The sequence below is a fragment of the Python bivittatus genome, unplaced genomic scaffold (genome assembly GCF_059951505.1).
Source record: "Python bivittatus isolate LINGU-HERP-01145 unplaced genomic scaffold, Pbiv_v1 ctg000020_np1212, whole genome shotgun sequence".
In the NCBI taxonomy this organism is placed as follows: Eukaryota; Metazoa; Chordata; class Lepidosauria; order Squamata; family Pythonidae; genus Python; species Python bivittatus.
The window spans coordinates 42,088,504-42,104,354 of NW_028277030.1; the positions used below are offsets into that span (position 1 = coordinate 42,088,504).

Genomic DNA, 15,851 nt, shown 5'->3' on the forward strand with positions numbered 1-15,851 from the left:
AGCTTATTGTTGGAATCATTTCCATATGATTAGGCCCCTCAGTCTAGTCCCTTGATTTATCTTTGACAATTGGCATTGTTAAACCTTTCCTGTTCTTTTTTTTCTCCTTAGTTTATCTCCTACTGAATGTTGCACTTTACAGGTACAGGAATAGTGAAGTACCAAGAATTCCTGTGCAAAATTAGCTTGAAGATTTTTCAGAGTTGTCCGAGCACTAATTCATATATACAAAGTGATCTCTCTTAGTCTGTCATTCCACATCAACAGTGCAATTCTGTGAAGATTAAACAGAAGTCAGTTCTCTTGAATTCAGGATTGCAATTTTAACTGTGTAAATGTTTGTAGGCATTTAAGCCATAATTGATGCTGCAGTTGTTAGAGCTATGGAACAAGGAATGTGTTACAATCCCTGCCGGGCTATTTTGGCATCCATTACTTGAAAATGTTTCCTCTGATAAACTTGTTTTATAAACCAGACAATGTCTATTTTCTTTGTTCCTAGGGGAGCAAAGGGGAACGTGGCTTTCCTGGCCTTCTGGGAGAGAAAGGTGATGAGGTAGGAAGATCTACTCCTGCTGCCACAAGAATTCTTTTCCAGTTAGCATTAGCTCTTGTCGTTTTCCAAGTCTTCACTCTAGCCAGTCAGACAACTTTTTGCACTGGGTCATTTGATTTAACAAGCCTTGCCGCTGCCGCTGCTGCCGCTACATCTATTAGCCCTCTCACTATAACCCTAGAAAACAAGACATCTTTGGCATGGGGAAGGCATTTCTCCACTATCCATTTCTCACAAGGTGGAAAATACCCCCCCAACACACACACACACAAAATGATTTTCCTTCTTCACATTACTGAAGGGAAAAAGTCTCCTCTGCTCAAAAAATATGAATGTAGGATCATGGATTCCTCATATCACCAAGGATCCTTGGGACAAAGGGATCTTTAATGAGAGGGTTTCTCTTCCCAGAAACATTTTTAGGCAGGAAGCTTTTTTTCAACTTAAATGAAAGAGGCTATTTGTTCCTTTCAGTTGAATAAAATGTTCCTTGCTGAATAACATGCTTCTTCTCTTCCCCACCAATCTCCTCTTTCCATTTTTCTGCCTTTATTCCTTCAGCCTTTCTTTCCCCTTTCTTTCTCTGTATTTTATTCTCTCCCTTTCTCTCCCTTTTTTTTCCCCTACCTCCCTCTCTTTGCTACCTGTTTCTCCTCTCTTTACAAGAGAGAGAACATATTGTATTACCTAGATAGTGGATGTTGCAACATTGTGTAACTGGCCATGTCTCCACTTGGTAGCTGAATCCAAGGGTTGTTTTTAAAATTTAAAAATACCTGCAGGCCAAAAAAATGGGGATCTCAGTCTAGCATTTACAGCAACACTGAAGTAAGCAAACATGGATTTCATCAGCAATCTTTTGTCAGAATATCAGAATAAAATAAATTCAACCAAAAAGAGTAAATTGCTCTTTCAATTTGTTAAAATGAAGCCAGGTGATTAAATATAATGCCTGCAACCATTTTGAAGGATAGCATATAAGTTATGTGGGAAGAGATAAAAAAGACACACACACCCTTTGTTTTTTTTTTAATTATGATTTGTTTTAATTTGGTTGGAGTCATATGGTTTTCTGAATTTTATTAAGACCTCTCTAAGTTTATTCTTTTTGTAAAATAAACATGGGTAATAAGGAATAATACAAGCTAGTATCATACTGTCATGAATACCTTGACAAACACTGATGATCAGAATACATTTGCTTTGGGAAGACACTATATTTATTGACTTTTTTAAAACATTGATAGAGGCTTAAATACTGCTCCAGCTGTATACAGCTATGAATGCCTTATGCCTCCATGTCCATTAACAAAGACTAAAATTAAAAGATAACGATATAACATTGCATAATATGGCACCAGTTTAGCAGAAGCCTGTTCAGTAAAATAAGCAGAATGATTTTAAATTCAGCACAGGCAACCAACAATATTTATTTATATGGGTGGCTTACAATATATTTATCTGTTCCTTTACAATGCAGTAAAAGAAGCAGCAATAGCATAAAATCCAGACACCTGACATCAAGCAACTCTTGACAATACTTCATTCTTCAGAACCCAGGAGCAACAAGCAAACCCAAATAAAAGGGCTGGTTTATAATTGGCACTTAGATTTTTAAGAGGCTCCAGAGTCAGGGCAAAACTTTTTATTAGATCAGTAAGGTGCCACATGGACTCATTCGGTTACTAAGGATCGCACTGCTGCACCGGCGATAAGCTTCTTAAGCAATCTGCACTCTTGAGTGGCTCTTACATTCTATCGCACTGCAAGTGGATAAATTAATCCTATTTCCAGTACAGCGGGTTGGGCCTGAACGAAATAGAATTTCAAGACCAGCAAAGCGGAGTTGTACTTTAAGTCAATCTGATACTGTTTCAGGTTTCACTGATCTTTGAATAAACCCCACAGGATAATTTTGAGAGAGTATGCATGTACTAGATACGGGTTCTTTTCCCCATCAGAAAGGGAGAATTATTGTATCCAGTAACATGTTCTGCCTCCAGAACTTTTGCCTTGTTTTTCTTCAATATTCTTTAGCTTTTATTGTATTTTCAATTTAATTGTAAACTGGAATAAGCACCTAATCTTAACAGCAAAGGTATCAGATGGTAACTCATGCATTGAGGTGGATCCTTTCTGACCTTCAAAATTACAGTAATATAAGCAAATAGTATGAAACTATGAACCATAAAATGTCTGAAATATCTCCAAGGATATAGGAGCTACTTTCTCTTTATTTTTTTTTTGTTATTATATCTGGTCCAGGGCCCTTTCCAGATTTTAGCATATCAATCTTATCATAGATTTCCTGCAAAGTTAAGGATTTTTTTTTCCAAATTAATGGCATTGTTACAAGTACATTACAGGTACAGGAATAGTAAAGTAATATTTACCATACTAAAAAGTAAAATTTACCAATGGTAAATTTCTCCACTAAACTGACAGAGTGAGAGTAGAAAATTGTCCCATTTTGAACAAGTATAACATGAAGTAGATTTAAAAAAAAAACAACTCTTGTATGTTGGGAGTACTCTCCATACATCTACTAAATTAAATTTTGAATATAAGTATAAAGAGCAGTGCGACTTTGGGATCTCATTTTCTTTTACAAATCTTATTCCTATCCAATGATGGAATCAAAACTAACATCTCCAGCAACTATTATCTGATCTATTTGTAACCCAAACAGATCCAACAATTGTCCTTTTTTATGCTAAATGATTGTATGATTGGTTCCAGTTGCTTAAAATGAAACAGAATGGTGTCTGATGTCAAAAGGCTGGTGCTATGCAAAGGAACTTTCTAGAAGAAGATGCAATCCTAGTTTTGACATGAGATGTGGTACATAGTGATCAAATGATATTATAACCAAGAGCTTGTCATTGCAAGCAGTAGCAATGGGAAACTCTTGAATCTGAGAGCAAAATGGCAAGTATTTACTCTTACTTTTTGTCTCTGCTTCTTCTCTAAAATTTTTGTTCATACATGGAAGAGAGGAGAGACGGAAGCATATTTGTTTCCTGTTCTATATCAGATTAGTCAAAATGCCCTGGATCACTTCAGGGTATACTTTAACATAAAATTAGAAGTATTGAGAGATGGAATGCTGGATATCTGGAAGTGGTCAAAATCTCCACTTCTTTTCTTGTGCAGCTTGTGGGTTCCACAACTTGTGGAACCTATACATAAGCACAACTTGTGGAACCTGTACGTAAACACAAGCGAAACATTGCATATCAACAGAGTGGTTGCAGGTAAGCTAGAAGCATGTTAACAGACACTACTTGCATCATTAGTCAAAGCATAGGCAGGCAATGCCCTGCAAAAATAGTCCACATGCATAATCTTGTTCCTCTCACAATAGCATTCCATTCCTCTCTTGGGTTTATAGCACCTTTTAACTATCAGTGTGATTTGTTGTTGTTGTTTTACATAAGAATCCTTGGAAATGTTGGCTGGTGAAAATGTTGAGAATTATCCATTAGAGGTACTCTGATCCATTTAAACAAAAAACAAACAAACCTAAAACTCCAAGATTTCTTTGTGAAAAAAGAATGGCTGTTTAATTGCTTTGTCCATCATGCAACTATCTCTTATATATGAGCCAAGGAATATTAAACAGTTATTGACTGTTATTATGGAACCAAATACCTCTAATATCTCCATTATAATACATGTTTATTAAAGAGGTATATCTTATTTCATTAGAATATGCAACAAAAATCCATTCTTTTTCTTTCTTTCTAGTGCTAAAATAAATAGTAAGCAAGAAACTTCTCAAATATTGGTTTTTAAAGAAGCTGAAAAAAATAATAATCCAAGTAAACATAATGTAAACATACTTTATAAATAAATTAATTGTATTTATTGCATAACCTAGTTATAAGAATAATGGGGACAAAATGTTAGGTATACAACAGCATATATAGTATTGTCATTATTAATATACAATACATAAGTTTAATAACAGTAAAAACGTATTACAGTAAGTTTACAATAATTACACTTACTAAGTATATCTACATTTACTTTAAGTATAAAATATAAAAAATAATCTATATAGAGAGCACTACAAATTACCAGATAAAAAGTAATGAAAGTATATATTCTTCCTATATGAATGACATATATTATTTCAATTAATTTTAATGAGTTCATCTATACATCCCCATGCATGTGTGCACACTCACACACACATACACTCACATACATGCATACATTCACATATTCACATTCTCATATGTTGATTTATTTCAGGGCCTTCAAGGAATTCCAGGGCTGCCTGGTGTGGCAGGACCACCAGGACCTTCTGTAAGTATTTGATGTCATTCTTGCCAATGACATACTGCAGCCTTGTAACTTCACAGCTTCAGTTCAATATTCTTCTTAAAATGATTTGAAAAGAGGATCTGCTAAACTGAGTGCAGGTAGTAGTGCTTGATAGGTTACAGCAGAAGGCAGTAACTTGGTTGGTCTGAAAAAGCTAAGCAGGGGCGGATCTGGTTAGTTCTTCAGTGAGGACCACTAGGAAGTCCTAGGAATGTAGAGGGGCTGGAGAAGTTTTAATAAGATCCCAAAAGAAGGCAAGGGCAAAGGACTTCCATGTTGTTGTCAATAAGCAGCATGAATGCATCAAGCTTGCCTTGTTATATACAAAAGAATATTTAATAATTCCTGAACATGTTGACAGTATTGGAATTTGAATGAATAGAAATTTGGGAGAAATTAATGTTTGCAGGCTTTGCAGAAACTGCAGTAAAATGGGTGGTCATATCCCTAATTCACTTTTAGTATAATTGTTATTCTTACACTGAGGTGAGTTGTATGCAGTGCATTATCTGCAAAAGGTATGCTTCATTATTATTCTCAACCCACCACAGTTGTTTGTACACATAGAACCAGCTGAAATCTACTCACCTAGGGATACAGAATCAGAGAAGAGTTTATTGGTCGAGGAAGGAATATGAAAGTTCTCTTTTAAGGCCTCAAGCTATGTTAGATATAGTTGTCTTAATTTAAAAGAGTGTGATGAATATTTTTTAGTCACTGCAGTACCAGAAAGGGGAAAGAATGCAATCAGAAACACTGCTTTCATCCATCATATTTTAAAAATAAGTTTTGTACATCAAAGATGTATCAGTAAGATACAGCAGTTGTATCTCTAGTACAGTGGTGACATATGCCTTAGTTATGGCTGAATACAATTACATTATTTCAGAATAAAATCATTGCAAATAGTTTGCCAAAGTTGGGGAAAAGGAAGGGAATGGCATCAGAAACACAACTTTCAGCCATTCTATTTTAAAAATATGTCAAAGACATACAGTATCAATAAGATGCAGTAGTTGTACAAGTATAACGGTAACGTGTGCCTTAGTTACATGTAGGCTGAAGAAGTGCAATGGGGACTATCTTTGAAGAATATTTGGAAACTTTAGCAAGTCCTGAGTTTAGTAGCAAGGATATTTATACATACTGACCCTTGGATTGCATTCCACTTATCCTGTAGCACTTGTACTTATTTGCACATTTGTTTAGGAACAATTACCTGAAGGGCTGCTTTCTGCTGTATCATTCATATCCTCAGATCAGATGGAGAAAGTTTTTCCTGTGTCCTACCTATGATGTAGACAGTGCAGGGTAGGATGTGATAGGACCTTCTCAGGGACTATATCAATACTGAGGGATATCTTGCCCCTTGAGTCCTAGGTTGGGGGCTGAAGATGTTTATATAATGCTAAGATTTGCTTTCCTTGAGATAAAAGGTTTATCTGGGAAAATGAGTTTCATCTATTATACAGTGTTTGTTTTGGGTTATATCTGACTGATACATCAGATGAATTAAATATACATGTTTAAATAATTGGACAAAAAGAAATAATTTGTTTAAAGTTACTTTTCAGAAGCCCAGCTTTCAAACTCTGAATGTTATGACATTAAACTCTTTTCTTAATGTAACTTCTTTGTTTTACAGGGTCCAGTAGGAAGACCGGGACAACCTTGTTCACCAGGAACAAAAGGCGAGAAGGTATGCTACTCAGTATACACATTCCTTCTAAAAGCATTTTTATTGTTAGTTCACTTAATTTCTTCTTAGTTAAATAAAGAATTGCAGGTGCACTCTGTAATCCTACTGAGTTTGAATCTTTCAGTTTATGGAAGTTTGAAGATATCTGTAACACTTTCTATGGATCTGTGGTTTATGTAGCTTCTTTTTGCCAGGTAATCAGTTGAGTATATTGTTGGATCTTTAGTACTCATGGAAATTACAGGCTTGCAGGACCATCAAACTGAACATCAGACATCATCAGGAATCTTTTAGGGACTCCTTTTTTGGAGCTTGGCCCTGTTTTTCTAGTCTATCAATATGGGTCCTAGTAATAGTGCAATAACAATCCACTGATTATTTCTGAAAGCAGTAATTGTAGTACTTCTGATCTCATATTTTTGCTGAAAGTTTATGACTCTAAATGTGGTCATTTATCAACATGTAAAACCCAAAATTGATTTCTTAAACAAGTATAAACAATTTCTTTGAAGTGTACTAAAAGTAGATGAGTTCATAAGAAACTTGGCTTTGAAGTGTTCTGAGAGCTTCAATGTCAACAGCATTCTTGAGGCTCTCATAACCCATCTGTAGCTTAGTGTTCTTCATTTGAGAATGGGTGCCTCCTGCTACAACAATTTGTTTGATAGTACAGATTAATCACCATTAGTGCCTTCTTTTAAGACAGAGCAATATACTTTCTTTTTCATTTTTATATACTGTATTTATATATTGCAGAGACAATTTGTCATAAGGTTTTTATATTGTAGAGACAATTTGTCATAGGAAACTGGTAACAGTTATTTTAAAAAGATGATTTTTATCTTCAATAAAACATTTCCATTTTTCCCAGCCCTATTAACTTTAATCATCCATCTCCCAAATTCTGTGTCCCACTGTGAAGTAGATACTGATAGTATTTTACAGCACACACATCAACAGTGTTGATTTGGGTCCTTTTCCTCTGAGTCGATCAAAAAACCTGCAAATAAAAGAATAGAATGAGGTCCTGAAATTGCATGGCATAGCCCCTGTGGTTAGATTGGAATATTTCTTAGTCATTAAGGTGAAATGCACAGAGCTTTTGGAATTGCCATTGAGATAAGAGGTAGCATTTTAAAATATTTTATGTGAAAGAGCTCTAAGAAATCTAAATATTACTTATTTTATACTGCACATTTGAAATAGAAGTATTATGTGTATGTGATCTGTAAAATCCTGCTGTTCTCCGTTGAACAGGTCTTTTCAGAGTGTTATTCTTCTTTTGGTTTAGGGAAATGAGGGTGCTCCTGGGAAGCCTGGACCACCTGTAAGTAATACGCATGCTTTTACAAGTGGTTGAAGTCCTAAAAATATGTCAAAGTATGCTTCTTTGATTTTGATGGAACAGATCTACAAGGTTAGGCCTTGTATCAACTGGGAAGATCTGTATCAGGGAAGAACCGAACCCAGTCCAGGAACTGGAATTAGTTTCCTATCAGCTTCAGCAGGTCAGATGTTGTCAGGGGAAACTTTATTCCTGGACAAGTGCCTTGCCTTAATGTTATCTGTTTCTCTAAGTTGAAACAACCTCTTCCTAGAGAAAGACAGTCCATGGAGTCAAAGCAGGGAAGCTCTCCCACCTCTTTCTTCATGCTTCTATGCAGCAACCAATGGAGAGATGTTATTCAGTGATAGTTCTGCAACATGTCTGGATTAATCTCCCATCTGCTGCTGCATAGAGAAAGGGCTTTGGAGGGGGAGATGTCATTCTTCACAACAGCTGCATAACTGTCCTTTCTGCATGATGAAGTAGAAAGCCATCCAAAGAGAAGCCAGAGTCATTTTGCCTTCCACCATCCCTCACAGTTTACCCTGCCATGGAGAAAACAGACAATTTGAGGAAGGTAGCCTAGGAGCAGGAGGGACTTTACAGGCTGAGCAGATCCAGAATTTCCCCATGCCTGCTCTCTAGTGTAGGAGAATTTCTGTTTTCATGCTGTGGCCTCAGGTAAAGGATATGCAGTGCTTATGTCTTAAAAGACATCAGGATTTATTCTGAGTTTTAGGTTTATTAATTAATATATTCTCTTCATTTTTTTTTCAGGGTATACCATACAGTGAAAGAAATGGCATGAGCAGTTTGTATAAACTACAGGTATCTTTTAGCATGGAACACATAATGTTTATTTCTTTGTTTAATGTATACCCTGCTTTTTATTGATTAAAAAAATAGCAAAATGGGGACACAATCGATTATAACAATTTACATTAAAAAACAATGCAAATCTTCTAAAAACAACCTAAACTTTTAAACCAGAAACATAACACAAAATAAAAATCTCTTAGTCCAGAAAAGATCAATTAAAAAAAGGAGGACCAGTGGCACAAAATTAACTAAATCACTTTGCATGAATTAACATTTAATTTAAATTAAAGTCTGTTTCCTTTTGCAGGGAAGTGCCAATGTTGCCAGTTATGCTGGTCCTCCTGGTCCTCCTGTAAGTATGCATGGCATTATTATAGTTTGATATTTACTGTATATGAATACAGTATATACAATTATTTTGTACAAATTGCAACACTTTCTTTGTTTCTGTCCAGAAACAAGCCTGATAAGAAAAACAGCAATTTGCATAGTACTAGCATTCACTAATACCTAGATTCTGCTTGATTTTTTTGTTTTTCAATGTGTTTTTCAATGTGACTTTATAAATTAAAAAAAATATTATGATTGGCTTTGGCTTTTTCTCCATGGAATAAAAAAACAGGTTGAAAAAATTCCAAGTTAATCAACTTTTGACCAGCACACAGTTAGAGATGGTAAGCCAGTTCAGTCCAATGGGCATAATATATCTTGGTCTATTAATTAAGTTTATAATTAGGAATAAGATTCATGTTTAATTTCCATTAAAAATGTCAACAGATTTTAAAAGTAAAGGTTATAATTCATATTTTTAAAATAGTATATTACTATGTAGCCCAGTCCGATGCAAATAAACCTCGCTGGGTTTCAGTCACCCTGATTCCATGACAGAGTTCTGGCATTGCACATGCAGGCTCCCACTTTGCCTGGATAATCCCAGTGTGGTGTTGTGGTCAAAGTGTTAGACTCACACACTGGGACTCCCAGGTTCTAGTCTATCCTCAATGACAGAGGTTCATTGCAGTTTTAGATTTCTGACTGAAAATGGAAAAGGATTTGTTGGTGATAAGAAAAAAGCTACAGTGCTGATAAAAGTAAGCCTAGATCAAGAAAGCATGATGGAAGTTAAGTATCTTTTGGTTTCCCAATCGTTTCTGGAGAAGAAAATCCTTAGTGTGTTATTTGTCAGAAAAAGCTGTCCATTGAAAATACAACCATGGCAAACTAAAATGACTTCTAAAAACAAGTTGTGATGACTTAGCTAACAAATCTTCAGATTTTTTTTCACTCAAAAAGGGAATGAAATGAAAAGAAGAAATTGGGAATCTGGTTAAGTATATCCCTCCAGAATCATTTCTTATCAAGTTGTAAAAAAAAAACAAAAATAGGAGAAAATTACATTTTCTGATACATACTGAGATGATTACAAACAGCTTCCAAGCGTCTCTTTATTTAATGACATTGTTTTCCAACAAATTGCATATATATGAAATCAATTAATTGAAAAGCTAAACACAGAATTTTTCATTCAGGTAGATGAGGTGATGGATAGCCGTAAGGATGCTCATTTAATAACATAGTTTAGATTTGTTGATGAAGCTAAAATACATGAGGATTTACTCTTCTGCAAAGAAATCACAGGGATGAGTAATGATTCATAAGCAAACACTTGATCAGAATAGATGAGCCCAGCACTGGAGAAGTTTCTACAAACAACAATAAATATTGTGAACTATATAAAAACCAGGCCTGTCAAGGCAACATTATTCTCAAGAGTTGGTTTTGTTATTGTTTTACTGTGAGTCAAAATGGCTGCTTTGGGAAACATTTGACACATGCTTTTGAAGTGAAAAATGAATTTTATCAGTATTTAACTGAGGAAAGGCACACATGTTTGTCAACAGTGATTTCAGTGTGCAACTAGGATATTTAGACCAAAATAAACAGTTTAAAAATTCTATCTTGGAATATAGCGGGCTGATGTCGTAACAGACAGCTTAGTCCCTCCAGTCCCCTATATGGCAAAGACACATTGAGGTTGCAGGAAACTTGGACAGCCGATGATCTTCTACTTGATGGCTATTACTCTTTTCAACTGGGAGCAACCCCGAGAAGAGGCCCAGGAAGACGAAAAGGAGGATTGGGCACCCTTATTTCTACTTCCTGAAGAGCAGAACCTAAGCTTATATCTACATTGGACCAATTGGCCCTGACCATTTTATTAGATTTGGAACTAGTTCCTCTGTTACTTATTAATGTTTACCTGGCCCCAACACAAAGAAGAGATGAGACCAGTGTGGTCTGGACAAAATTGGAGCAGTATATAGAGGATCTCCTACTAATGCACCCCAGTGCAATGGTAATACTGGGAGGCAACTTTAATGCCAGGCTGGGTCAGATGATCTTACATTATATACAAAATTCCACCGATGCCCACCAGCACAAGAAAATAACTTAATCTGTACTCACTATGTGCGATTGTTTAAAGACGATAAGCCTAATTATGCAGGCTTATGTCTCGCAAAAATGTTGAACAAATTCAATTTACTCACACTAAATGGTTCCACTCAAGGAGACCATCCCGGTGAATTCACATTCATGGCAGGTACAAAAACAAATACCATAGACTATTTGTCAGTCAATAGAAATCTATTACCGCTTATGGAGAATTTTAAAGTTCTGCCCTATTTTGACAGTGACCATCTGCCACTTTGTCTAAACCTGAAGTCTCCCAGTCAGGGGACACATCTTGAAACCCAGTGTACCCCTGAAATTACTCTAGCTGGCCAAGCAAGATGCCGGGCCAAATGGACTCTACAACTTGACCAAAAGCTGAAAAAGACGCTTGCAGAGAAGAATATCCAGACTTGCCGAGCAGCTTTTATAACAACTAAGTTCACCCAAGACCCTCTGAACTTATATAAAACCCTAATACAAAACTTACATTCCTTATTGGCTTATGGTCGCGCATCTCCAGCTGAAAGATCTATAAATGCATCAAAGCCTTGGTTCAACAAAGTATGTGTGGAGGCTAAGAAAGCTCTTACTTCTGCTTAACACCTGTATAAATCGCAGGTAGGAGACAAGGATAAAAATATGGAGACACTCAAATCTCTGCTTACCCTTAAGAAGCAGTACAAACAATTAGTGGCTGAGAAGAAAAAAAGAGACATAATAGCCACTTGGAAACATCTGATTGATGCTGCTAAGTGAAGGAACTCGTCTCTCTTTTGGCAGATAATCTCTAACCAGATGTATAGAACCCCTACCTTAATAGACTCCTATATATCCCCAAAAGTTTGGGAACTTCATTTCCAGAGAATGTACAACGATCCATCTAATCAATCAGGATTGCAAATGGAGGAAGATCTACCTGATTGGCCCCCAGTAACAGCACATGAAATTAAGATGCTTATAGATCAACTCAGAATGGGGAAAGCCCCGGGAGCTGATCTTATACCCCCAGAACTATTAAAGAAGAATTTAGAGTGGTGGACCCCAATCTTAGCATCACTCATTACCTTCATTGACTCCCATTGATACCCAAGGATTGGGGTGTGGCAATTATAGTCCCAATCTTCAAGAAGGGTAAAATTGGCCTGCAAATTATAGGCCAATAAGCCTACTAAGTATAATCAGCAAGCTCTACACCAAGCACCTGTATGAAAAACTGAAGGTCTGGATGGATCAGGGAAACCTGATAACAGACAAACAGGCCAGGTTTAGAGAGGGTAGAGGCACCATTGAATAATTTGTGATCCTACAGCGTTTAATTGAAAAATATTCATCAAATAAAGTAACAGCACTATATGCCGCCTTCATAGATTTGAAGGCAGCCTTTGATTCAATATCCAGAGATAGACTGTGGGAGAAGCTGGAAGCGACATCAATCGACCGCAGGCTCCTCCATATGATTTGTGCCCTATATACCAACACAACCCTCAGGATCAGGTGCAACAGACAAGGGGCTCTCTCAAAGCCAATAAGAGTTCAAAAGAGGGTGAGACAGGGGTGTATTTTGGCTCCCCTACTCTTCAATTTTTATATTAATAATCTGGTGAATTGCCTCAATAAGCCAGAATTCCATCCCCCCAAAGTAGGAGAATGCAGAATCGCTATGCTACTCTATGCTGATGATGCAGTTGTTCTATCTAGAACCCCGATAGGACTTAAAAGTGCTTTGACATCCTTGGCTCGCTATTGTGATAGCGAAAAGCTCAAAATAAACTATCAGAAAACCAAGATAATGGTTTGCTCAAAAAGACTAAAAAGTATTGCACAAAATAGAGCAAGTGGCTAGTTTTAAGTACTTAGGCATAGTTGTTCATGCTACAGGCTCGAGGACAACGCACTGTGAGTACGCTGCAGCCACTGGACAACAGTCAGCTAACGCTATTCTAAAATTCTCCAGATCTAAGGGGAGATCCTATGTTCCAGCAGCACTAAAATTATTCCGGGCCAAGTCATTAGCGCAACTCCTTTATGGGACCTTACTGGGTCCCTCCTCTTCCTGTTTCAAGCCACTGGAAAAAGTGCAAGCCAAATTTATTAGAGCACTTCTTCAGATGCTTAGATGTGTGTCAAATGCTCATCTTCGACTTGAAACTGGTATGATTAGGGTTGCAGCTACAGTGTGTTTAGCCTCTCTAACCCTTTGGTTAAAGTTTAAATTGCATCCCCAGGGCCTTATATCTTATATCTTTCAAGATAATTTCCAGTCGTCATGGATTAAGGCCATTAACACAAATCTTCTAAAATTAGGATATTCTCCAGCTACTCTCCTGGAGATGGATTTTAATCGAGCGAAGCAAGAATTAAAACAAAGAATAAAGGATATTGAGAGACAAGAAGATATTGGAAAGACACCACTCTTCCTGTCCCCTCCACTTAAAAAATACAGAGTTTCGGCTGCTAGTTATCTTGACCACCTTGAAATCACCTGCCATCGGAGAGCTTTCTCCTTAGCACCTGCCATGCCCTCCCCTCTGCTGTTTTGGAGAGAAGGTATAAAAAAATTCCACTGGCCACTAGATTATGTCCATGTGACACAAGGGAGGTTGAATCTATAGAACACGTCCTCCTGCACTGCACCTTTTACGAAGACCCCTGTGCTAAATTTATTATGCCATGGATTGCTAAATATCCTGGATGCACAGATAACAAGCATATGCAATTGCTGCTCATAGATAAACACCTTACAGTAACAAAGCAGGTAGCAAGTTTTTGCGCAGCAGCAATGAAGATCCGCCTCATCAAGAGACCAAAAGCTAAGAAAGGCTATCCTCTGTAATGGCCTGTATACTATAGTAATTTTTTTATAATTTTGCCTATATATACTTTTACATATAGCATAGTCACAATGCAGATTTTTAAGTTTTATACTTCACATTTAATATACTTTTAATCCGTACATTGTTAGGATAGATAATATAGGCTACATCCTAGACCTCATTTGCTGGGTTGAATAGGTAACAAGTGTATTTTAATATATATGCCTGCTACTACAAGTTGTCAATATTTTAAGTATGACTATGTTTGTTTTATAAACTCATGTCTTTGTACTGGTTCATGACTGTAATAAAGATTGAACTGAAGCTAATATTTTTGAGAAAATGAACACTGAATACCTCACTGCAAAGTGGCAATAATAACATTATTCAAGACATTAAAGTCATTTATTAAGAAAGTTGTAGAAGTACTAAATGGAAAATGCAAACGTAAACACATTTCTATTTTAAAATAATTTAGTGAGAGCAATAACATATGAAGAATTGCATTTTAAATCTTCTCTGAAATTATACTGTAAGAACCATTTCTCAGATGTAGCTATAGAAAATTTTGACTGGAGAAGGAATCCATACATTGCTAAACGGATAGCCAACACTCACTACTACCCAGAAGGAGCAATTCATAGATATCTTTTCTGGCATTTCTTTGAAAATAAGATTCCTGTCAGATTCTCTCCCTGAATTTTGGATCAATGTGCACAATGATTACAGCGAATTATATCAGAAGATTGGAATCTTGATTCCATTTGCAAGAACCTATTTGTCCAAGTTTCTACAGCTGCTCCTAGAAAGAGCAAACACTGGTCCAAAGTGAAATGAGAAATAAAAGCGGTTGTCTCAAAAATAAAATCCAGATTTCAAGAATTATACAAAACTAACTAAGCTCATTCTTTCAATTTAAAAACGGGCTTTTAAATTTGGTTATTGTTTATTTCCAAAGAGAGCATTTTATTTTATAAAGATACAAGGATCCATTGTTGTTTTATTTGACATATACATTAAAATTTCATTATTAAAAGTAATAGGTATATGTATTTCTTGCCCAACCCTAACTCCAATGGATCCGTGAATTTTATTCATGGAGGGGAGTCAACATGAATTAATTTATCATTTTGGGGATAAAAGATAAGATGGCTTTAAAACCTCTGCTATAATGACCTCTCTTTATTTTCTTGCAAAGTAATTCACTGCAGATGTTGAGGAATATAAGCATTACAGTAAATGGAAATTAAAGGCAATTCCCAGATTATTTTCAAATACCATTTTTCTCTAGAATCAGAACATTTGTGGAATGTTGGTTCCTAAGAAAAAGCAAATATCAAAAGCAAAAATATTTCATGAGCTACTTTGGTCAATAGCAGAAGGTTCCTGATTCTGATAAAAGGCCATGTAATCAATCATTGGAAGGCAAAATACCAATCTCATAAATAAATGATGTACCCTATTTTCTTACAGGGCCCAAAGGGGGAGACTGGAGCCGTGGTATGTAATGTGTCAAATGTGTCCTAATTTGTAAAATGTGCCCTGATGAGTTTGGTCATCAGTTTCCATTTACCTTCTCCTCTCCCTCTGGATAGTTAGTCCCAGCAAGGGAAAGAAAGCAAATGGCCATGGAGAACATAATATGAAGATGGATCCGGCCAGGGATAGGAGAGTTCCTGAAGTAACCAGAAGCCAATATTGACCATTTGGGTTACCTATAAAGCTAAAAGACAAAATCTGGGCCAATAAAAGGAACTACATTATGCACATATAGTTGAACTATGGAATTAACTCTTATCAGTTGTGATGATGGGCACCAATTTAGTGGCTTGGCTCCTTTTAGAAGAAGCTGAA

At 36.3% G+C, this 15,851-nt stretch overlaps 1 protein-coding gene across 1 annotated transcript in view; it reads left to right on the top strand.

Moving 5' to 3' along the window:
- The window catches only part of COL19A1 (collagen type XIX alpha 1 chain), a 219,644-nt gene that overhangs the window by 168,202 nt on the left and 35,591 nt on the right, over positions 1-15,851 (top strand). Inside the window, exons 30-36 of the mRNA XM_088137595.1 lie at positions 503-556; positions 4,814-4,867; positions 6,531-6,584; positions 7,876-7,911; positions 8,689-8,739; positions 9,038-9,082; positions 15,471-15,497. Coding sequence (XP_087993721.1) covers positions 503-556; positions 4,814-4,867; positions 6,531-6,584; positions 7,876-7,911; positions 8,689-8,739; positions 9,038-9,082; positions 15,471-15,497 — 321 coding nt within the window. The remainder of the gene's footprint in view (positions 1-502; positions 557-4,813; positions 4,868-6,530; positions 6,585-7,875; positions 7,912-8,688; positions 8,740-9,037; positions 9,083-15,470; positions 15,498-15,851) is intronic.